Consider the following 24,897-nt stretch of genomic DNA (forward strand, 5'->3'; position numbering starts at 1 on the left):
GAACAACTAAAGATATTTGTTGTAATATATAAACCAGTGCTTACTCTCCCACAAAATTTATAACTTTTTCTGTAAGCAGCAGCTAGTTTAGTTAGGTGAATAATTAATTGATCTATTGTTTCTATTCCATTATTAGAAATTAAATTTTTATTACTCATTTATATAATATATTTTCAATTTAAATTTCTTCCAATTCACTAAATGGAACCCAGCTATTAAATTTTTCATTGTAACCTTTCCATTTTACTAAAGCTTGTTTTTTCTTATAGTCTCGTCTGATAACTTTTTCTTTTCTAAAAACTTCTTGTGTAGTAGGTAAAAGTTCTTGTTCATAAAATGAACCTTGAACTATTTCATTATTTAAATCTTTAATAGAGTATATTCTTGGATTTGTATTATTAATTTTACAAATTATAAATATTTCCTCTGTCCAGTTTAGTGTATATCCTTTTTCAAAATGTCTTTTAAGTTTGCTTAAACGAACTCGATCACCAATTTTAAATTTTGCTTTACTCTTTGGTACCTTTAAATTACCATATAAGTTAAAGTAAACAGTACCTTTATTTAAGTTTTTACTAGCTTCGGTTGGTGTCATTTTTATACTAGAGTGTTTTGTTTTGTTATATTTATCAACCATTTCCTGCAAATTATCTAAATAAGTATAAGTATTATTTGCTGTAAAATATTTCCACATTATTCTTTTTAAACTTCTATTAAATCTTTCTATTACTACAGCCTTTCCTTCATTAAATGTATGGTACATGTTAATTTTATTTTTATTCAAAAATGATTCAAACTTTTTATTATAAAATTCTTTTCCTTCATCTACCCATAAATTTGTTGGTGTTCTACCTTCTGAAATTATTTTTTCAAATGCTTCAGTAACAGATTCTCCGGTTTTATTCTTTAGCGGAATAACCCAAGCATATTTACTGAATATATCAATAACGGTTAACAAGTATTTTACTCCTTTATTATATTTTGAAAAAGCTTGCATATCAACTAAATCGGCAGACCAAGTATCATCAATATCATTGACAATCACTCTTCGTTTCCTAAATTTTCTTTTAATTGGTTTGTGTAATTCTTCTGCTAATTCATCACTCCAATTTATTTCGGGGGTAGAGTATACCCCCTTTTCCCGTTTTTTGATTTTCGTTTTTGTCCGAGACCAAGTTTGTATTTCGTTTTGATTGCGGGTTTTACAACTAAATGTTTTGCAATCTTTTCTCCAAATGTTTTTGATTTAGTGTTATTTAAGTTGGAAAGCATTTTTTTGTCGCATATACTCTTTTTTACACCGCTGTCATAGCAAAAGTCGTGGGTCTTACATACTGCGTCCAGTTCGTTGATAGGAGGTCCATTATCTAAAGGATTTCCTGGTCCACAATAGTTATATCCTGGAAGTGTTAACCCTTTTTTAGGTAATAAAGGTAACACTGTTTTATGGATATCTAAATTACCTGCTTTGATAGTACTTTTAACAAACTTTGATTTCATTCTTCCACAAGATGAACAGGTAGCCATTATCATTCTTTTCCCGTTTTTTGTTGTAACATAATGGGGGTTTATATTATCAGTAAATCTTCTTTCTTTCAAACAATATATTTTATTTTGTAAACTCATCTATATCATATGTATTTAAAACTTTTAATTGGGTTTAAACCTGTGGTTTGTTTAATTGCTTGGTACTGGATTTTAGAAGAGGGTAAAGACTGGTTGGTTTTGGATTTTTAAATTTGAATTGGTCGGTGTTGAATTTTTTAAAAGAGGGGGTAAAGGTTAAATAAGGTTAAATAACGCCAAAAGCCTTATTTTATTAACTACTCTGCCTTCATTGCAATGAGTAGAAAAATATTGATTTTTGCTGTTCGTCTGTCAGTCTGTCTGTTTGTCCCAAAGTGAATCCCAGCAACTCTTTCTCAGCAACTCCACAAGGCGGACTTAAAACAAACTTCACAAAAAGAGTGTTACGAGGTCTGGTTGTAAATATGGTCGGCGTGTTCTGGTTCATTGATTTTCTGTTGAGTCGAATTGAAGGATACGCTGGCTACTTCTGTTATTTTATTGGGCGGATTGCCACCAGACCTTACAGAAGTGCTCAGTACTAAGCCTATTGTGAATATAGTTTGCATGTTCCAGTCCATTGATTTTCAGTTTAGCTATGAGCCTTTATTTGTCGAATTTTACCTTAACCGCGCAACTGCAAGGGTGAATGATACCAAACTTCATAAAAAGGATTAGTGCCAAGCTTAGTTGTACATTTCATTAGCAAATATTTACATTTTCCCTACTCTTTTCCATTAAAAATAAGACGTTCATTTCGTATGAACAGCAAAAGGAAAGGCGCGACATTTACGTCATCGCTGCTTAGTGATAACCGACCGCTGTTTTGACAACGTCCGCGTATAGTCAGGGAGAAAATTCCTTAGATGACGTCGCAGTTGTTCCAACTTGTGAACAGAATGGCCGGGAAGCTGATTTAAATGTTAAATGCCACAAAATATGTGCAATTTATAATATTATCTTGTTTACAAATGAAAAGGAAATATAATGTAAATATAGGAAATGAAACTATTTTTTCGGTGTTCATGCGAAATGAACGACAGAATAGGATCAGCAAATTAAACATGAATCGCTAGCGCGATTCAAGGATTTGCCGATCCTATTCTGTAATTTATTTCGCATGAACACCGAAAAAAAATCATTTCATTTCTTATATACCGGTTCCGTGATATTCAGCGGAATTATGGCCCTTTATTTGTTTATATAACTTCACTTACACGACTGGGCATATTTTCACCAAACGTTACTGGAGGTAGGTATATCGTTAGTATGTTTTGGTGCAGTGTTTTTAAGAGGAGCTATGACCCATGCTTTATCGTATATTTTAGTGCCACTCTACTTGTCATATACTACCGGGTTGAATTTCACAAAACCTCAGGAGTGATAAGATTGAAGAGTACGTGTGCATATCATTGGCATGTTCCGGGTTAATGATTTTCTGCAGAGTTGTGGCCCTTGATTTGTCAGTTTTAATGATGTCTGTGCTATCCCTCCTATATCACTTGTTTGAATTACCCTAACTTCATTGCAATGATCAGTGGCAAGCCTAGTTGTGTATATGTATCATGAAATGTCATTGTTTAGAGATTTTCACAGGAGTTTTTGTCCTTACAATGTCTGCGTATTAAGTGGTAGGGAAAATCAGTTTCTAGTTGAGGTTCAGAGCGCAAATATACTAGCACAATTTTCATGTAAAACTCGAAAACTTTGTTTTTAAAAATATTATATATTGCCGTTAACGTAAACATTGTCGTTCACTAACGTTAACGTAACATGCGGCTTGTCGTTCACTGACGTTAATGTAATCTGTGACTTGTTGTTCACTGACGTTAACGTAACCCGCAGCTTGTCGTTCACTGACGTTAACGTAACCCGTGGCTTGTCGTTTACTGACGTTAAGGTTACCCGCTAACCAATCCGTTTTCAATTTTACTATAACCACTCTTATCGCTATCATATGCCTTGTTTTAACCTATGAAAGCAAATCTTAGTCTGTATTACGAAAGGTCGTGTTTTATATATAATATTCACCGACGTCAAACTGATATGGAATATTTAGGTTAAACTGATTAACGCTGATGGTGAATGACTTGAAATAGATTAAGACACATTGGCTTTACCTTTGTAAAATCGTTTTACATACATACTGTAAATCAAGTTGAATTCGTCAAATCTGCCTTACGTGGTCTATATATATATGTATATCAAACCATTTATTCTACTTTATATTAGGTCAGTTGTGAAAAAAAGATGTTATAGTAATCTCTGTCATTGCTTTATTCCTGACAATACCTAGCGACCCAAGAGTTTGCAAGAAGAGGTGCCAACTTCCGTTTCAGCAAATAATTCATCAATGAAAAAACCTTACTGCGGAATTCCTTTCTTAATCACTTGTTTACATAATACAATATCTCTTTTGTAGAAATAAATTCAAGGTATACAATAAATTGAAAATCTTGTTTATATACAATGAAATAATATACCTTGTTGTAAGATCGCAGACCACTCGGAATGAAAGGCAATATAAGTGCTTATGTATCATTGTACAATTGATTAACATTAACACAAATGTGCATAAACAAAATAATAGAATTAAACAACAAGGGCCCAACAAACATATATTGAATACATTGGGCACCGCCTCCGAATGGTCAGTGACAAAACCACTATTGGATAATTAAACAAGTTATGCGTAAAACTCTTTAAATACTCCTCACCATGCTTCGAAATCAAAAGACGGTGTAAATGCAATTTGATTCTGACATATTAATCCCCTATACATGCAATAGTAGCAAAAGACACATAACTGTTTGTGTAAAAATGCATATAAAGCAAGACTAAAAGGACAGTATATGCAAGTACTCAATGCATTTGCAAGAAAGAAGGAATCGTGTCGTTATTCGCTCACAGGACACACGCGACTTTATCTTGCATTATGGTACATTATCAAATCTTTTAGCTTACATAGATCATAAACTAGGATGAGTCCAAATCACTACATTGGATTTTTCACATAACCGTTTTAACTTCAAAACTGAATTGAATAAAGGATGAGGAACTTAAATGTCGATCATATTTGGAGGACACTGGGTCCATTAGGGAAATACCAATGTAAACAAATAGCCTCATATCTCCTCTCGCTGGCTTCCTGGGCTTTTCAAGGAATTAACATTGTCTTCATAGGTAAGTTTATAGTTAATAAAAAGAAAGTTCAATTTTCGTGTGCACAAGTTGTGTGGAGGCTTCGGCGTGATCTTTGTCAGGTCTTTATTAAAGCTGCAAAAACTGGCAGAAGTATATTAGTTAATGTACATGTATTCTTGTTCGATCAAGGAGAGCTTGATGTTGATCTAAAGCACTCAAAAATGAGATATTTGGATAAAATTAAAATGGAATATGGAATGACCCTAACTAGGAACGACCTCAGGTTTGAGCATACTACACTTTATAGCTCGCACTTGTTCGTAGCTACATTCCTCCTCCTCTTCCCCAGGTGGTAAAAAGAAAGTGTAAACACGTAAAAAAACACGGTAATATATTTTTGTAAATGTATAATTGAATAGATATAATGATGTATTAATTGTAAGATTTGTTTGAAGGCTATCGGCCAGATTTCCGGTGCAAAGCAGGCCAAAATGACACCCGTATGAGTAATATTACTGGAATGCAGAAAGAATTCAAACAGTGTGAGATAGTGAGTTACATTAACACATCTGAGGGTGTTTTGGAGACATCAACACCATGTGAAAACGGCTGGGAGTATGCTGCACCGGCCGACCGATCTTTTGTTACAGAGGTTAGGGCACTAGCTAACACGTTTCTTTCCTATCAAAATTATTTGTCATATAATTAAAATTTTATATAGCATACTGTCTGTGAATGACTGACATAAAAGAAACAAGAGTAGGTTAGAGCTATGGCATTCCAGCCGATCTTTCTATACACTTCAAAAGCCGTTGAGAAAACAGAATAATATTTTTGTCGAATCGCATCGAATTGTTTGACTTCTTTCAAAAGCTTGCCTCAATACGTATGTCTTATGAAAGGGTATATTCTTAGCTAACGAACCAACTTCAGTACATAGACCCGAGGAGTAAAATTTGTATTACTTTGTTTTAAAGTACAAAATATTTGATTAATCATATTTAGTAAGGTAGCTTTGCACGTTTGGGTCGATTTTTTTTCTGCAATGTAGAATTTGATTAAACCCTAATTTTTCAAAACTTCATAATATATTTGGAAAATTCAGCAAATTTAAAATATAGGGTCATATGCTTGATTGTTTTGCTAGACTGATTTGAAAAATTTGGACCTAATGCCATTTTTCATAATGGGAGTTTATGGGAGAATCACAAGTTTCATCTCATTTTCGAGAATAGAATGTTTTTTTACAAAGTCGATTTTAATGAAACTTTTCACATTTGTATATAAACATATGATCTACAATATGGTAAAATAACATGTATAGGTCCGGGTGCTTGTTTTTGACATATTTTACCTTGATTAAAGTGAACCGCACGTTTCAAACTAATTTTAGACATTATTTTGACCTATTCAACGTGTAAGATGTTTTAATACCACAGTTTACTTTTAGAAAGATAGTATTAGTGCCATCGTAAAAATACTTACAGATTGACATTAGTTTATAAAATGATTTTCATATCCATACGTCGAATCCATACTTTATTCTATGTTTTCCGGATAAATGACGTTACGTCATCACTTTCAGTTTATCAAACGTGCAGCTCTACCTTAAGAAGGAACGTCAAAAGAGCCGTTCCTATTTTGTTTTGTTTAATGACAAATGTTTAAGAAAAAAATCTATTCAAATTATTCAAATGCCATTTCATGATATTAAGATTAGTGAGTTCTTTTGTTTCCACATTATTTCATATTTCATATGTCTATATGTCAGAACGCTAAGCGTGAAGAACTCAGTTACAAGTTTTCTTTTCATGGCCGATATTATTATCGACACAGTAGTGAAATTCATGTCCTTGACGTACTAGTGACTCGTAGAGAGGACTTATGCCGCTGCTACAGGTGACTATAGAGGACTTTAACTGTGACAGATGTAACTAGAGAGGACTTAAGCCGGTACTGAGGGTGGAAGGGGCTTTGCACATTCAACTACCTGCCATTTCATAATCGCTCATGAACAGACTCAACCGAGTCTTTAATTATGTTGCTTGATTACATTCTTTCTTTCAAAACACGTTTTAAGAGTTTATGCTGAAATCTCATCAATTGATTTTCAGTGGGATTTTGTATGCCAGAAAGCAGAGCTTGGAGAACTAACACAAGTTCTTTACCTAGCCGGCATGATGGCTGGAACGTTCGTTTTTCCAACCCTATCAGGTAAGTTGAAACAACTATAATTTTGGCTTATTTTTTCAACACACCATTTTAGAGTACAGAAAACTTCACATATAACGAACACGTTTGTATCAATTTTAGCTCCGGCGGTTATACCAGGCAGGGTTATGGCAAACATAAAGAAAACAGTTTCAAATTAAAGTTCACGAAAATGCATTAATACAATATTTATTATGGTGAACCCAAACAAGATCATAATCAAACTTCTTATACATGGATTTTATTTTAGCAAAATATTTCATTTGTTACGGTATAATTTAATATCTTATATGCAAGTGCAGACAGAGTATGTTTCACCTAGATATAGAAATATACGAATGACATCAGAAGATCCGGAAAAAAAAACCTGAAATGGCATGCATCTCGGCAAACTTTTAGGGGTGAAGATCAAAAATTAGAAAGGATAAATGCAGTAAAAGCCACGAGGCAAAAACACATTTTTCCCTTTGATAAGTTATAAAATACAATTTACTGATTTATTCCGCAACTAATGTTTTAACTTGATCTTATTATAGATTTCATTACGTATCACGTCTCCACGTGCTTTATGGTGTCTGTAACACTTTCTTCTATAACAAATCCAGTATTGATGACTTTCACATGATATATTACAATACCATTGATAATTTCTATATCTGTAACTTTCGCTTTTGATCATTCAAATATTTTCAGGTTTGTAAATTAATTTGTTCGATGAAAATTTCAATGAATGTAACTTAATGTCATTTGACTGATTCAGCAAATGTATTTATTAATATTATTGTTGATATTTTACAAATATTACAAATGAATTTCAGATCGATTTGGTAGAAAGCCTGTTATGGTTTTAAGTCACGTGTTCTTCTTCGGAATAGCGCTTGGAACGGCTTTTAGTGGGAACTTTGTTGTCTTTGTGATTTTTAGATTTTTGACGGGCTTCTTTAATCAGGTAACTTACTATCTACAACCCAGTTTAAGTTACAGTGTACTGACTTTCATGATTAAAGCTAGCAACATATCAATTAATGAAAGTTATCATTTTTATCATTTTTAGGTAGTGGACTCGTAATGACACTCGGACATTTCCGTGTAAGTACGAATCGTCGTTAGGCAATTCGGCATTCTTCGAGCGAAAATATAGCACGACGACGCTTTCCGAAATAAAGGAGAATGTCGAAATCGCTCACGAAGATAACAGGTCCACTACCTTCATAAGAGGCAATGTTGCAGTCATCTTTGCTAAAAAATAATAAAATTCAGCTCATCACAATCTTGATTGGGACATGTACCGTCTATACCGTCATATATACAATATCCACTGTTCTATTTTCCATGTTTAGGTCTTCGTTAATTTTTGTTTAAATATACATTGTATTCCCTTTGTTCGCTTTACAATCTACTGCTCCTAACTTTCGTAGAACTGTTTACAGGGGTTATTAGCAGGAACGACGCTGTCTTTAGAAACACTGCCGGCTGAAATACGCCATTACTGTGAAGTTTTGGCTCTGCTGTTTTGGACGTCTTTCATGTGTCTAGTGTCACCAATAGCCTATGCATTGAGGGACTTCCCCTGGAAGTATCTTCAGTTAACATACGCAATGTGTAGTGCGTGGTCTATTTTTCAGTGGTGGTATGTCAATTAGCTTTCTTGTCAGTCCCCCGCCCAACTGCTTTTAGTTCAACAATTGACAACTTCAGTTTGTTTCATGTTGAAATGCTGGAGTAAATGTAAATTGTATGTTGTATCTTAAGTCTGAAATGTGTGCGTAAACGCATATACGAACTGGTCTTCATTATTTCAAATAATTTATAAAATGAATCACCTATTGTTGTTCAAACCTGGATCTTCCATTGCTTTGAAATATAATGTCAACACTAAATTAGAAATAAAAAGAAAAAATAGGTCTATATGTTTGATGTTTTTTGACTAAGAAAACGAGACAAACATTTTTAGTTCTGGTATGTGACTTAAATTCAGCAATTAACTTTGAAGTGCGATTATTTCAAGATGATAATGCTACCAAAGTCCATGCATAGGTCTGCCCAAATCTCAACAATAAATTACAATAACATTATGACCAAGTGCGGCTAAACGACAACCTTTCTCATCCTCAAGTTAAGCCGCTGCTATCTGTCTGACATGTGTTTTTGCCGCTGGTCGTTAAGAGGCGGTGACCCACTATGCTGCTCCTATACCTTTTGATTTCGCCCACATTGTCCAGTATTTTAACTTTGTCTGTGTTTGTTGTTCACAGCCGTACGATTGCGTTTTGAGCGGACTGAGTTCTTAAAATGTGGCTTGTACTGATGTCTAGTTCTAGTGTGTGGGAATCTGTCTGTTTTGTTGCCATGCAAGTTTGAAATATATAATTACTCCTTTGGAAATAACTATATTGTTTTTATCAAGGATGACTGATGAGTCTTTACGCTGGGTGATTGCAAACGGCCAGATTGACAGAGCAAAGGAAATAATCAAAAATGCCTGTAAATGGAATAAGAAAAACTATGGAGAAGTAATGGAGACAATTAATTGGGGAGATCTGGTAGATACTGACAGTAAAGCACTGGCGATGACAAATGTTCCAGAGTCCAAGAATGTAGAGAATGGGCAAAATGTTTGGGAAGATAAGGATGTATTTATTCGTCGGAATTCGGACATTGCACATTTAAATGATGGCCAGGAAGATAGCATCGTAGAGAATGGTGAGGCGGATCGTGATATTTTGGTTAAACAGGAGTTCAACCTCGAAAATTCAAATGGCGGACAGAATGTTGGAGAAGTTCGTGAAAAACTAATAAAAGTGAAGAAATACACAATGTTTGATATTTTCAAACATAAAAGTATTTTGCTTGTGTCGATGATAATGTGGTATGTTTGGTAAGTAATCATTACAATATAATCAATTATCGGTCACAAAGTGACACGTGATTAATGTGGTTCTGCACGTTTGAAAAATAGGAAGTGACGTCATTTACGGAAAGATACGTCGTTTACCCGTTAAACATAAAAATGTAAAAATAGTTTAAAATACTCAAGAATATATGGCAATCCTTGTGTGTTAATTGGTCAAACCAGCAATATTTCTACTATCTTTATGAAGATTAGATATATATTAATACATAGAATTAACTAATTAATTAATACACGAAGAAATACAGATTTGGTTGAAAGTCAGCTTGAAATTTGCGGATCTGTGTAAGTGTCGTTAGAAGATGTGATTTCTTAGAAGTATTGGGATCTGCCCCTTTTTTTATATCTTTTTCTACCCTTATCAAATTCAAAATACATATGTGTTTAGGATTTGTGACAGTTTTGTGTACTTTGGGTTGTACATGACGTCATCAGATTTCTATGGAGACAGGTATCTCAACTTCTTCTTGAGTGCATTGGTGGAGTACCCATCCTGTTTTCTGGAGTATATGCTATTGGCAAGGTTGGGTTTTAGAACTTTTTTATTCGTGTTTGTAACTTAATTTCACTTTATAATTTGTTGAATATTCATTATTTTCGCTTTTACGCCGCAAATGACATAAATTTACTTGTATCACAATAAAGTATGTTTTATCGTATACGGTTATAAGTCAGGTAGGTTGTTTCTAAGAATTTGTTAATCATAAAACATGGGATCCTTTAATATAAATTTGTTTGTAAAACCCGTTAAGTTCTGTTGCTTATAATGCCACTAAAGCCCATGTGATTTTCAGATGAAGGTTTGAACAAATTGAAGCTATCAATATTGTTATTGCTTTTATTTTCTGAGCATGTTCAAGCTCTTTGTTGGTTTTCCCAAACATAAATCTATCGTTTGTGTGTTTAACATTAAGGTAATCGGTATCCTGCCTTTACAAGTCAACTACCTTTAAATGTTATGTTTTACGTTTTCAGAATCGGCAGGAAGTGGACAGCAATGATTGGTCATTTCATTGCTGCTGTAGGTTTAGGCGTTGCCACAGCATTAACGTACACTGCTGGTAAGCAGCATGATTATCATTGAGAAACATGTGCAGATTTTTGTTGGGTATGTGAATGTTATTTCTATTTAAGTAAGTGGACACGTAGTGACACCCGGTAATTTCCGTATGACAACGTATTCTAAATAGGCAGTTCGGCAGTCTTCGGACGTAAATGTGTCCAACGCACAAATGGCTTTCCGTTTAAACCGAAGAATGCCGAAAACGCTCGCGGAAAATACGGAATTCGCCGATTGCAATAAGAAATCCACTCCCTTAACATTTCACGTTCTTCATGAAAACTAAAGAGATATAGTGTCCAGTAAGGATATAAATCTAGAGAGTTTTATCTTTTTGTAAAAATGAATGATTTGTAGAGCCATATTGTTTTAACGATGGTTTGAAATTGAATATCAATATCAATTATGTATGCATTTATATCAAGTGATATTCTTAGTTATAGCATACATATTTAAAAATCCGTATAAATTACAATAGAACATTAAGCGTCAGTACTTTTTTCCAGCACCGGTATAAGTACCGGAAATCCCTGTCTTGTATGCCAGAATTCTTTATCTTAAGTTGCATAATATCAAAATTTCAATCTTCTTTGTTTAATAGTGAAACAATTCGGGTCGTTTTAGAATTAAAATAAGGTATGGGTTGCAGCATAACTTTTATTAACTAGAAAATGGGTATCACTTCATGACGCAGTAGGCCTACTGATTTTCAGGGAGCAGCACTAGTATGTTTGGCGCTGCGACGGCCTTTATGCTAGTTGGTAAGATGGGTATTACGACCGGATATAGTTCTATCTACTTAACTACTCCGGAACTTTATCCTACGAACATGAGGTAAATGTGTTATGTATGTCTTTTTTGTTGGGTTAAGAGACATATCGAAACATTTTAGGTCATATGGTGACTAGATCTATTCCAGCTTTTGATGGTGGGGGAAAGAACCCCCGGAGTCCCTTCGAGCGTTGTGTCATGCATGTGCGGATGCCCGGGTAAGACCATCGACCTTCCGTAAGCCACTGGTTGGCTTCCTCGCATGAAGTGTTCTTCATCGTAAGCGAGGTTTCAAACCAACACCGATGAGGGGCAAGTGATTCAGAACAACTTGGCAAGGGATGCTCCGTTCTATGATTGTCATTACGGGCCCAAAACCTTAATTCTTATTGTTAAACAGCTATGAAGAACAGTTGCCATAATGCTCATGTCCATGATTTTTACCTTTAAGATTTCTACTCAGTTGATAAATCTGCCATTGGATGTATAATTACTAAAATTAAGAGCTGCATTGTGTTCTGTGTTTACAGAAATACGGTAAGTGTGATGTAGGCATGCCGCAGTTACGTATTACGTCGCGTCCAGGTCCCAGGTCCAATGTCCAATGTTACAGACTGTACAAATGTAGCCCCAGTGCGTCGAACCGATCCACAAACATCACTGATAATCATTTGTATTTATATAAAAATATTTTGAATTAGTCTATATCAAATATTTATAAATATCAAAAGCTAAATTTTCATTTACAGAAATATTGGTCTTGGAGTGTGTTCTTTCATGGAAAAAGTTGGGTCTATGATAGCACCTTTCTCAAGAAATGTGGTAAAATGTTTTTCAATGTGTTTTAAATGTTCGTTGAGCAACATCAATCTCTCGCCCTCAGGATTTTTTGCGTGAAAGCTTTAAAGCTACATTATCATTCAAACTAAATGATTAATTTAAGTTATACTGCAGTTGATATACGCATTGCATTTTCGATCGCTAAAGTCACTTTTATTTTCTTTTTTCAGTCTACTAAGATAAAGTGGTTGCCACCATGTGTTTTTGCCGTCATGTGTCTGATAGCCGTACTACTTTTTGCCTTTGTGCCGGAAACTAACGGCGTAGAACTTCCACAGACGATAGAGGAGCTTCAAGAATGGTACCGTGGAAACAAGTTCGAGCTTAGAATAGGCAAAAATAGACACGTAATCAAGGACACAGAAGATAGAAACCTAAACTAGAAAAAAAAAAAAAAAGAAAGACTCAGTCTGTTGTGAATTTCGTTATGATCTGCGTGTGGCGGCCAAAGTCTTCCATAAAAATGAACTCTAATGATAGTAATGAAGAGAACTAACTGTTGCCAAAAATTGTTTTGTTTCATTTTTCAAAACATATATATGTTGGACAAGAATTAAACGTGTACAGGTATGTTTGACTGTCAAAAAGGATTATAATGTCTTATTCTCTTCACTCGCCCGCGAAAGTGTTAAAAGATACAGTGATAAAAATAAATGAAAGGCGATTTAACTGTTTCTTTACAAACCCACTCACCTCATATTACCAGCTAATATACATGTGAATCTTTCATTATGCATTACAGACCTAGAAGTACGCTTTTTTTCAGCTAATCAAGTCAAGTTAAGAAAAATGGCGTTAAAAGAGATGGAGTCATAATATAGAATGTAAAACTGACCACTGACAATTTTATATTTTGTCAATTGACAAAATATCTTATTTAAAAAGACTGTAATTGAGTTCCTGGAAAGATTAGTCTTTTCCTGGCATGAAACGTAAACGCAGAATTTTAGAAAGGACAAAACAATACCTACGCAAACGAACTTTTTTCACGTCGCACCCTTAGTGCATCTCGCATGCTTTAAAATGTTGTTACTATCAGATAGTAAACAAAGTACAAAAATTAACATAAAAACTATTTACATTCATTGTGTTGTTGAATAGAAAGAGGCAGATGATCCTTTTTGTGAAATGTCTTCACTTAGTGAACACCAAATGCAATACTGTTAAGAGTGGAGATACTATTTGTTTAATTTTTGGTCAAATATTTTAATTTTAATGTTACGTCACTCACAATTTCAAGTATATATGGAATTTATCACATGTTTGACGTCGCGGGGTGAAATAAAGCCGTAACATAAATACAATAACGTAATACCGCGTTGACGTCGATGTCGTTTAACATATAGGAGAATTGACTTGTTTATGATAGTTAAAGGAAGAAGATCAAGAGCGATGCAATTCAATATGGTGCTCTTGTATATAGTGTTTTATGTTCTATCGTCATATTGTTTTCGATTTTCTACCAAACAAAGCAATAGTCTGTACTTGAGAGATAATGAAATATACAACGCCCCTCACGTCCCCTAGCGTCGACTTGTTGTCTAATAGTTAGTAAAACTAATAAGAACACTTTTTATTCTGACAATAAAGACAACAAGAAATACCTTTAAAAAAGATGATCGGCGTGATGTAACTGAAGCACAAGTCATATATGGGCAGAAACCTGTATTTTAAATCTTTTGGCAATGTTGAAAGGGGCCTCTGTGAAGTTTTGTATAAATGGGGATAGTAGTTCTGAAGAACACTGTGTTTAGAAATTGTGGAGGGACACACGACGGACACCAAACAATCACAAAAGCTTACTTTGAGCCTTTGGTGCTTAAAAGATGGTAACAGTAAGCAAACAATATTGAAATACGTCCTATACTTTATTTCTGGAATTGTTGGAGGCAACATGAAACCCTACCCTACTTCAGCTTATTATCAAATTTGTCTATCATTCAGAATATGTACAGTATTGTTTTCACCGGAAAGATTGATTTAAAATTTAGAGTTTAAAATTTAACGGTATCGGACATGTTGTTGCAGGTTAGAAATGCTTTGCACTGGTTAGAACTTGTTGCTGTAATGCATGGTAAGAGTTAATGACTGTATAAAACAAATAAACTTTCTGTAAAAACAAAACATAAGGAAAGGAAACTTAAGAAAACAGAAGTAACTTAACAAAAAAACTTAACAAAACAGAAATATGTCCGGATGAGCAGATGAATATTTGGTTACGCACACCTGTTCAAATGGTACGCATACAACCCGATGGTGATGTACTTATAGAGGTTATAAATGACGAACGCGTTGTCATTTCACTCATTGTCACACATGACTCAGAGTGAAGCATTTTCAGCCTTTCCTCCAATCAGCGCCACTCTTACAAATTCTCTCATTATGGCTGAAAATACCGAGAATACCTTACCAAGCAATCCGATTGGTACATTATTCAGGCGGCATAAGGTCATTCGAGGTCATAAAATCGTGCTTAATACGGCACGACGAAAAATTGATTCTGCACGACTATACGAGTTGTGATTGGATATTGGATATTGGATCATGAATAAAAGGCATCGTTCAAATCAGTTTGTAGTAATTATACATGCTATTTTCATGCCTTGTGTAAATAGTGCATGGTTGCAGGATATGAAAAGTACCTAGTCACTAAGCCTACGATAAAGGTTTTTGCGGAGACAGAATATAAGCTGGAAAATGGAGCATCTACGCCATGAGGAAACAATATTAGCCTGTATTAAATCAAGTACATTCTCAAACACTTGATTGGTATGATCAAATAAGCTTGATATACGGACATCTAACAGAAATTTTAGTCTCATGTAGTCTCTTTTCTTAATTGAAAATTTAAATCTCATCTGAAAGTTATTGTTTTTATGATGGTGGTTTATCAGTTATTCACACATATATGTTTGAGACAAAAAAGTCATGGGTTAGGGTTGGCAGACTGAGAAACGCAATTGACCAAGTACGAATCCAGTGCAAGCAGACAAAGCAGTACTTTAGAAGTGCTCACAGGCGTTGTATTTATGATTTGTGTTGATAATGAGGTCAATAAAACCGTTGAGATGAATAGAAACCACTTTTGGAAGCTCGAAACGTAAACACTCAAATAAGAGGTGTTTGATGGTGTTTTATACCGCGATTCATATAATATTGCCAAACTGTTGAGCATATGGAAATTTGTATTCCCCCGCTGAGAACACTAATTTTGATAATAATATGAAAATCTGCCACTGACAGAAATGTTTCAAATGCCTTTTATTTCCGTACTTTAAATAAAGAATTACTGTGAAGCCTGTATTAAGAGACCGCCTAATGGAAGAGCAAAAAGTGGTCTTTTAACACAAATGGTTTCTTAAAAAAACATAATTTGTTCTTTAATAACATAAAATTGAGCTTGAAAAGTGGTCTCTTGATACACGTGGTCTCTCGAGTATGTTCGACTGTATATGTGTCACTAGATCCAGTTTCAAAAGCTCCCAAGTTTGGCAAAAGTAACAAGACATGTGGTATTGATAAAGAATAATATGAATACATTATATATGGTGGGTATTTGTCTCTACTCAATTCTACGTGTATAATTTAAATCTTCATACATACATGCGAGAAAACTGATTGCACAAATTAAATTTTGGAAGACGATAAGTATATAAACCAGTCACGCGATCAAGTGTGAAGTCGATATAAATGTGGAGTAAAAAATGGATTTTATCTAAATTAAAAGCATTTTCTCTAAAACAAATTATGAGGAACATTGGATAATATGATAATGATTTCATAGATAAATTTCCATGGGGAAAGGTAAGCTCAATAGAAATTTAAAAAAAGAAAAACAGTAGTCAGGGTGAGAACAATGAACAAATACCAAAGACGGGAAGATATCGTTCAAATTCTAGTGCAAGTAGTAGACCGGTGGTAGTAAGTGATGTTCTGAATGAAACCTACGGTATTCTTAATAATAATACGGAAAATACTGACGATAACGTGTTTAATCTTTTGAGCGGATTACATGAGCAGAATTTAATTTATTCAAAGCATAGTGATACACAACCACCGCCCTTAAACAACATGGAGAAACCTAGCGAAACAATAGGTAATGGCGATTTGCTGACATAAATGAAAGAATTGACATGAAAATTAGATGCATGGATAGCTAACTATAGACTCTTGAAAAGGTTAAAAAGAAAATATATTAATTCGACAGAAAACTAAAAATGATTCGGTGCAAACTACATGACATGGATATAAAAACAAAGGCTAGCATTAATAGTGTAGAGGAGAAAACGGATTCGTTTGATTTTACACTCCCGCAGACTACAAGTAAAGTCAAAGTCACAGCATTGGAAAAATAAAAGGAGGATTTAAAAAAAGAGATGACGTATCTACAGTCGCAATCATTGTGGAACAATCTTGGTTTTCTTTCACTATACCGTCGGAGAAAAATGAGGAGACAGAGGTGAAATTAAGACAATTCATTGTAAACAATATGGAAATTGTCTAGGACCTTGTTGAAAAAATCTCATTCGAAAGAGTGCATCGCACGGGCAGCAACATAAATGGCCACAATCGTAGTATTGTCGCTAAATTCACATTGTACAAGGAGAAAGAGCTAGTGCGAAGACAATGGAAAGAATTTGCCGGTACTAAGTACTACGTGAATGAGCAATTCCCGAAGGAAGTGATTGATAAAAGGAAGCGACTTTTTCCGAAGATGAAGGCGGTCAGGGACCAAGGCAAGACAACCTGACTATCATATGATACGCTGTATATTGATGGCAAACCAGTCCAAGACTAGAAATACGCCGGGAATGAACTGACTATTCTTTCGTGGAATATCAATGGTTTGAGTAAAGCCAAAAGAGACAATATAGAACTGACAGACTTATTATCAAAAAAACGACATTATATGTCTTGATGAAACATTTGCAACAAAAAAAACCAGAAATATTGAGTTACCCGGTTACGTAATTCATGATATTCATATTTGCGGTGTATATATTATTATTATTATTATACCAGATTTATATAGCGCCCTTTTCATGATCAATTTCACGTTCAAAGGCGCTTTACATAGTTCGAATGCAGCCACACAGGGCGCATAATTCATCCTCTACTAGTACAGACACAGAGCGATCTGACCAGAGGGACAGAGTGAGACAAAGCCCCCACGACAGAGAGATCAGAAATCAGATACAGGCTTGTCCGGCTAACTTAGCCTAGCTCGTTGCGAATAGACAGCCTGGTTCTTTAACGTGCCCAGTGTATAGCACTGATACACGCAAGGATTGCCTGGGTTCTGACCAGTACACCTCTAGTTGGGTTGGAAACTCTGAAAAGCGTTTCTGAAAATTCCCGAGTAGTTGCCGGGGATCGAACCCCCGACCTCAGGATTGGAAGGCCAGTGTGCAAACCACTGAGCTATCCGTCCACCCCCTATATAACTCTAGGATGAGGACTCCCCTGCATATAACACAGTAAACGTCGATTTATTTGAATGTATGGAAAATGATGTAAATCATTTCGGAAACCTGTATAGATTACAGTGTATCTTACTGGCGACTTTAACAGCCGAGTTGATATTAAAAACGATGGGGCGGGGTTTCACGGCGGTTTAGTACAGCGTTGAGTTACCGAAGATTACGGAATTAAACAATTGTAACTGCTCACCTATTTTGATCGTCTTTTGAGATTACCAAGGGGAGGTAATTTCACCGATCCTGTTTTCTCTCTTCGTTGAAGATTTATAGTTGTATTTACAAGGTAATTTTAATTCTGGTTTATTGATAGATGATATTGTATTGAGTTTGTTGCTTTTTGTTCATGGTATGGCGATTTTAGGTAAAACGCCGGAGGATTTACAGAAAACCCTTGATTTACAATATACATATTGTAATCACTTGGGACTTGAAGTAAATACTTTGAAAACAATAATTGTTGTCTTTAGTAAAAGAGGCAGAACGTCTGAAAGGGAGAAATGGCTATATAATTGCAATCTGTTGAAGGTGTAGATAATTTTAACTATCCTGGCACTGTATTTAACAATAATGGTAATTTCATATCAAATGTAGTCTAAGAGCATTTGACTGGCAAAGGCGTAAAGGCTGTTAGCTTGCTAACGTGTAATTCTAAAGATTTCGGTTTGAAGACTAAATAAAGTTATAGGAGAGATCGCCGTGACATCACGCATTAACACTTGTTTATCTGGTGGTTGGCAAAACAAATGTTTTTACACCGTTTGTGTATGGGATCGGAATTTTTATTTTTTAATAACTTTTTCGCTCATTTATGGATTTTAAAAATTCAAAAAGTTTTGAAATGCTTACGATTTTCATATATTCTCATTTAAATCTCTTTTTAAAATGAATAACCATTTTAAATGACATATAATTTTAATAGCGGCGTAGCAATGCTCCAAACTTTTAGGAAAACCGCTGTAAATTAAGCGTTCATAATAAATCCATTTTATTTCGAAATGATAATTAAAAGTAATCAATAAATTGCTTGTTTTATATCCTTTCCATTGATGAAAAATTATTGATATCATTTGTGTTTTAATAAAGTTTAAGCCGTTAGAAAACATCAATGTTTACAAAAAGACATGGATGCTCGGCGTCTGCCCACCCGATATTTTCTTATCGGTTCTGAAAATAGAAAATACAAGGGATTTGTATACAAACACGATCTCTCCTGTTGTGTCAGTTGTTTGACTCATTAATTAGTAGTATCTATTTTGTAATACTCTTCAGAGTATGGGGCAAAACGAAATCTAATGAAATATTCACATGAAATTTTGCAAACGAATTTCAAACGTTAGAATCAGTACATGTAATGCAAATATATATGGCGAGTTGGGACGGTATCCACTATATATAAACATATATATTAGAATAATTAGATATTGGTTGTAAATTAATAAATACAGACAATATAATACTGAAATCTATTTTAGTCAAAACGGCCTGAATAATTGGATAACAAATGTTAAATATATGTTAGATATGTATGGTTTAGTAGAAAATTTTCCTAATTGGGGTAGATCGATAGATTGCAAACTATTTCCAGAAATGTTTAAACGTAGAGTTATAGATAATTATATACAGGTGTGGCACGGTTCTGTAGAAAATAGTTGAGTCTTAGATTTGTATTAAATTGTAAAAAGACAATAAGGTATGAATATTAATGCTAAATTCCTAATGGTTGACTGTAGCTTTGTGCTAAATATATATGAATGTCCACCTATATCACAAATGTAACGATAAAGCCTTTGCCGAGTCGTCAAGCATGGAGAACTTACACTTGCGGTGGACACTGTCTTGGGGTAGGGGGTACACATGTGTAGCTCACTGCGCAACACAGGGTGTGCTGCCATGAAGATGGTCTGAATGTGACCCTTTCCTGGCGGCTTGACACCTTTGCATATGGAGTTACATACGGCTCGTTATGCATTTCGACCAATATTAATATTTATTCTATATCTATATTATCTATCCAATCGTGAACGTTCATTTGCAACACGTGACCGTACAATATATTACCTTATTGGACGCACGTACGTACAAAAAATAAAAACCTGTATTTTTTTCCGTATTTGGACGGTTCAACAGTTCCATGTTAAACATACGCTAAAGCCTGAAACGCGTAAACATGTTCCGAATGTAAATCTCGTGAAGTAGGCGCTCTATGTACAGAGTTTGACTATGTGTCTTGAAACGAGGATGGCAGAAATACAATCTTCAGAATCATTTTCAATTTAAACTAAAATAAAATAGATAAAGAATAAAAAGGTTATTTAAAATTGTTCCCTAGATTACCTATGTTAAAATTTGTGTCTGGCTACGGCACTGTTATATATATATATATATATGTACAAGTCAAAATAAGACTTATGTTATGTTCTGTATAAACACTAAGTCTGATATTGATCCCTTTGTTTTCATGTATATGTAGTGTATTTATATCTTTTCATTATCAATGTGTTGAAAGGTTGTGCTCTTCATTAATAGAGTAAAATAAAACTATACATGTCACAATTTATGGTAAACTTGATGCAGATTTAAGTCACGAAGATAAAACATGATGTTGACTTAATTACAAATAAAATTAGTATCAGTAGTCAACTCGTACTTATGTCTGGTTATATGTCTGGTTATAATTAGTGCAGAGAATTCGTTTGTATGCATAATTTAGAGTTTGGCGCGAGGCTGGTGAGGGAATGGTTAATTTAAGTAATCTACGTCATTTTAATGCCGACATATACTGATTGTAAATGCATACTTTTAATGGAAACATCGGTGTTATTTGTAAAATAGTGATGCATGTGTCTCTTTAACAAAAGCAGAGCATTTGTCGAAACAGAAATTGCTCCTGTTAAAACTTTTTGAATCGTGTTTTATTCTTAACTGACAAAAGTCAGAATGACGAAAATTAACGTCGAAGATATAAATGTTGACCATATATGGAGGACCTTAGACCCGTGGGGAAAATATCAGTGGAAGCAGTTGTCTTCTTATCTATTTATATGCGTTTCCTGGGTAATACATCAACTTAGCATTGTTTTCATAGGTAAGTTGTTTTGCAAACCCAATTTTATCCCTTTACAAAATGGCATCCCATCACTCTTTCACTATGCTTTAACAAACCAAACCTCACTTCCTGCTGATTAAGATGTTCTATTGAATACTCATCTGGATTTGAATTGTTTTTATTACACTGTCTTGAAGGCATTAATTAATTAGATTAAACAGAAACATTTTGTAAAGAATTCGGTTTATATGTAGCGACAGGTTATTGCCTCGTGTAGAACATATAGTCGGAGCTAACAAACAATTGCGTTAAGATGCCGATCATTGTGAATAATCTATACATATCCCCTATTTTTCCAATTTCCAGTTTTGCGCCTTGCGATCGGATGATTGATTTGAACGGTATCTCTGTTTTACTCTGAGATAATGTCACTGATAGACTGATGGTACAAAACTGGTAAAACTGTTATTAAGCAGGGCCATGTGTAAATTGTGTGCGGATTTAAAAAGGAAGAACGAAGCGTCAATAAAAACTGAACATTAAAATATTTAGTCATACATGTATTTAATGTCTTCAGTCTTACAGCTTATAGTAAATGATGCCGGTGACCAGGAGTCTATAATAAAAGCACCACATCATAGTCTCATTTACAGCATTATGTCTTATACAATGTCTTATATTTGATAGCGCTTACATCAAATAATATACGATTAAAATATGTCGTGATTAGATACACTATGAGTTCCTGACTCGCATATAAATCAAATATAAGATTATTGTCAGTTAAATAAGGTATATATTTTCATGATTTTGTCATTCCAATTAGACAATTATGGGGAATAAAGATTGCATCATACCATTGATAAATCCTCGTGATGAATTGCACACAGGGCCGTGCAAACTATATCGTACATTTACTTACAAGCTATTATATACTTGGACTGTCAAAACAATATGTAAGAAGTTCCTTTGGTAGCAGAGAACGCAACCAAGCAAAATAATAGCAGGCTCGTTTTGACTGAGTCTGTATGTGAGAGGTTATGAAAAGTGTATCAACCCTCACGACCTCTAACACTGGCATACTCTAGTAAAATGAAATATTCTCCATTATTCCAAGGCGGTGCCCCCACTGTCTCACTGTTTTCATTTGTTGTTTCTTCTTGTTTCGCTTGTCTATAGTTTATTTATATATGTCTTTTGTTTACATATACATATATACGTTGCTATGAGGTTTGTTGTGGTAGGTTGCATTCTGTGAACTTGGCCGTTCTTACTGCATCCTTGTCCTTGTTTTCTGTGGCCTGTTGTTGTTGTCTTGATGACGAGACTGTTGATGAACTCTGTTTGCCTACTTTGCACTGGCGAAGATCAGCTGTTTGACCGGACTGTCCTTACGAAACTATCAGATATAAATATTGACATTGCAATCTACGTTTGATAAAATATCTTGTTGTCTACCCAGTCGTCAACATTACAAATAGGCCAATCCTTGTCAAAATGTAATCTTAAGTTCTTTTAATGTTTTGTTCTACGAATACAAATATTTTTAATAGATATCTGCTAAAAAGCGGTTCTTAGTTCTTATCATTCTTAGTGGTGTATTTGGGATTTTAGTTTTTAGTATGTTTTAGTGTTACGAGTGGTTTGTTTATGTGTTTATATGGTTTTCATCTACTTGAGTGCGACAAAAATGTTTAATGTAACATTAAAACAAACAGTAGAAGAAGATAAAACAATGGTAGAATCTTTCTGAAAAGGCAACATTGAATGTCACCATTTTTGTCATTTAAGAAACATCAAAAGATTTACTTTCTGGTTAAGGTGAACGATAAACAAATAAAAAGTCGGATTGGCCTTGTGCTTTAATCACATATTGATGACATTTTATCATGTAAGGATTTGACTTTGAACAACTCATTTCAGATACTTCTCTTAGCCTTTTATCTAAGGTCAATGCCACCTTTATGATCAAAGTAAAGTATACTGATAGGGAACTTTTGGTTTTCGACAAATTAAATCAAAGGTGAAACACAAGTTGTTTTTATTAATACATAAAAACGTGTGTCACGGGTGGTTTCTCCCATAATTAATAAAATTGAAGACAAAATTAAAGCAAGACATTATATTGGGTCTACACACTATGTACCCGAATAATTTTGACTCTGTTCAGCGGCCCTGACTCAGCGCCAAGCCGATACAATTTTGTTTTCTATATAATTTCGATGTATAAAGGGATATTTCGGCTGTTATATCTGTCTCCATTGATCAAGTGTATATTTATTTCAAAATGTATCATGTTAAATTATTGTATTAACCCTTGTGTTTTCATGTGGAATACTTTCCAACCAGGCAAAATATTCTGAATCAATGAAATTTTTTATTTAAAAAAATGTTAAAAAATACTCTGTTAAAGTTAGTGTTCTAACTAGTCTGTGCAATTTTCTGTCTATTTTATTGGGCCATCGTTTTCCAAAACAATTTATTTCTGTCAAATGGAATTGTTATAGAGTTCAATACAATATTTAAAAAATAAACAGTAACTATGAATATATACCATACTTTACTTTGAATATAAGTAGTATTAAATATAGCGCTTCTGGCGCAGTTTAACCTAATTTAACATTTAGTCTTTGACCTAAACCGACCAATACCAACCAATTAAAAACCCACAGGTTTTAACTTTACTTTCATTTTCTCATATTTTCAGAAAACCTGGTTATAAATAGCTGACATATTTTCTGAAAATGTTATGAAGCGAGCCCTATTTCAATTGAAAATGTTATATTGGAATTTACGTTGTATTTTCTGAAAATGGCTATGTGGGAAACCACAAATTCAGCCAATCAAAAACCTGCCATTTTTCTGCCAAGTGGCAGCAATGTGACAATGTCTGCCAACTTGGCAAACTTTTGGCAGATTATTTTTATTGATAAAATGTAAAGGTGGGTCTACGACCCCCGGAGGCAAAGCCTCTGGTCTTTGATCTTATTTTGAATTAATAACTACATTATTAGTCTTTAAATAATTTTAAATACATTTGATATAGATGAGTTTACAGAATAAAATATATTGTTTGAAAGAAAGAAAATTTACTGATAATATAAATCCTCACTATGTTACAGCAAACAATGGGAAAAGAATGTTAATGGCTACCTGCGCATCTTGTGGGAAAATGAAATCAAAGTTTGTTAAAAGTACAGGGGGTAATTTAGATATTCACAAAGCAATGTTACCTTTATTACCTAAAAAAGGTTTAACACTTCCAGGATATAACTATTGTGGACCTGGAAATCCTTTAGATAACGGACCTCCTGTCAACGAACTGGATGCAGTATGTATGAATCATGACTTTTGCTATGACAGTGGTGTAAAAAAGGGTACATGCGACAAAAAAATGCTTTCCAACTTAAATAAAACTAAATCAAAAACATTTGGAGAAAAGATTGCAAAACATTTAGTTGTAAAACCAGCTATCAAAACGAAATACACGCTTGGTCTCGGACAAAAATCAAAAAACGGGAAAAGGGGGTAGAGCAAACTTTTACTACCCCCGAAATAAATTGGAGCGATGAATTAGCAGAAGAATTACACAAACCAATTAAAAGAAAATTTAGGAAACGAAGAGTGATAGTTAATGATATTGATGATACTTGGTCAGCTGATTTAGTTGACATGCAAGCTTTTTCAAAATATAATAAAGGAGTAAAATACTTGTTAACCGTTATTGATATATTTAGTAAATATGCTTGGGTTATTCCATTAAAGAATAAAACTGGAGAATCTGTTACTGAAGCATTTGAAAAAATAATTTTTGGAGCTTCAGCTCCTGATGAGCTTCATGCTCGGCCAAAAGATAGAATTCAGGGAC

The 24,897-nt window shown here is 34.2% G+C and overlaps 2 protein-coding genes across 2 annotated transcripts in view; both read left to right on the top strand.

The window, feature by feature from the left end:
* The first annotated feature begins 4,463 nt into the window (after positions 1–4,463).
* On the top strand, positions 4,464–14,544 carry LOC128549174 (solute carrier family 22 member 6-A-like). The gene is made up of 11 exons (XM_053525666.1): positions 4,464–4,749; positions 5,166–5,362; positions 6,825–6,924; positions 7,740–7,870; positions 8,352–8,551; positions 9,329–9,799; positions 10,221–10,355; positions 10,808–10,893; positions 11,606–11,726; positions 12,413–12,485; positions 12,674–14,544. The coding sequence occupies exons 1-11, from the start codon at positions 4,617–4,619 to the stop codon at positions 12,884–12,886; spliced, it is 1,860 nt and encodes a 619-aa protein (XP_053381641.1). The 5' UTR covers positions 4,464–4,616; the 3' UTR covers positions 12,887–14,544.
* A 6,107-nt stretch (positions 14,545–20,651) lies between these two features.
* LOC123558221 (solute carrier family 22 member 6-A-like) overlaps positions 20,652–24,897 on the top strand; it is a 31,215-nt gene continuing 26,969 nt past the window's right edge. The window contains exon 1 of the mRNA XM_045350101.2: positions 20,652–21,068. Within this exon, the coding sequence (XP_045206036.2) occupies positions 20,921–21,068 (148 nt within the window). The 5' untranslated portion in view covers positions 20,652–20,920. The remainder of the gene's footprint in view (positions 21,069–24,897) is intronic.

Source organism: Mercenaria mercenaria, chromosome 15 (genome assembly GCF_021730395.1).
Source record: "Mercenaria mercenaria strain notata chromosome 15, MADL_Memer_1, whole genome shotgun sequence".
Lineage (NCBI taxonomy): Eukaryota > Metazoa > Mollusca > Bivalvia > Venerida > Veneridae > Mercenaria > Mercenaria mercenaria.

Coding starts and splice junctions, on each gene's coding strand:
- LOC128549174 (XM_053525666.1), top strand. CDS start 4,617: ATGAGGAACTTAAATGTCGATCATATTTGGAGGACACTGGGTCCATTA. Junction 4,750..5,165: donor AATTAACATTGTCTTCATAG/GTAAGTTTATAG, acceptor ATTTGTTTGAAG/GCTATCGGCCAGATTTCCGG. Junction 11,727..12,412: donor CTTTATCCTACGAACATGAG/GTAAATGTGTTA, acceptor TTTCATTTACAG/AAATATTGGTCTTGGAGTGT.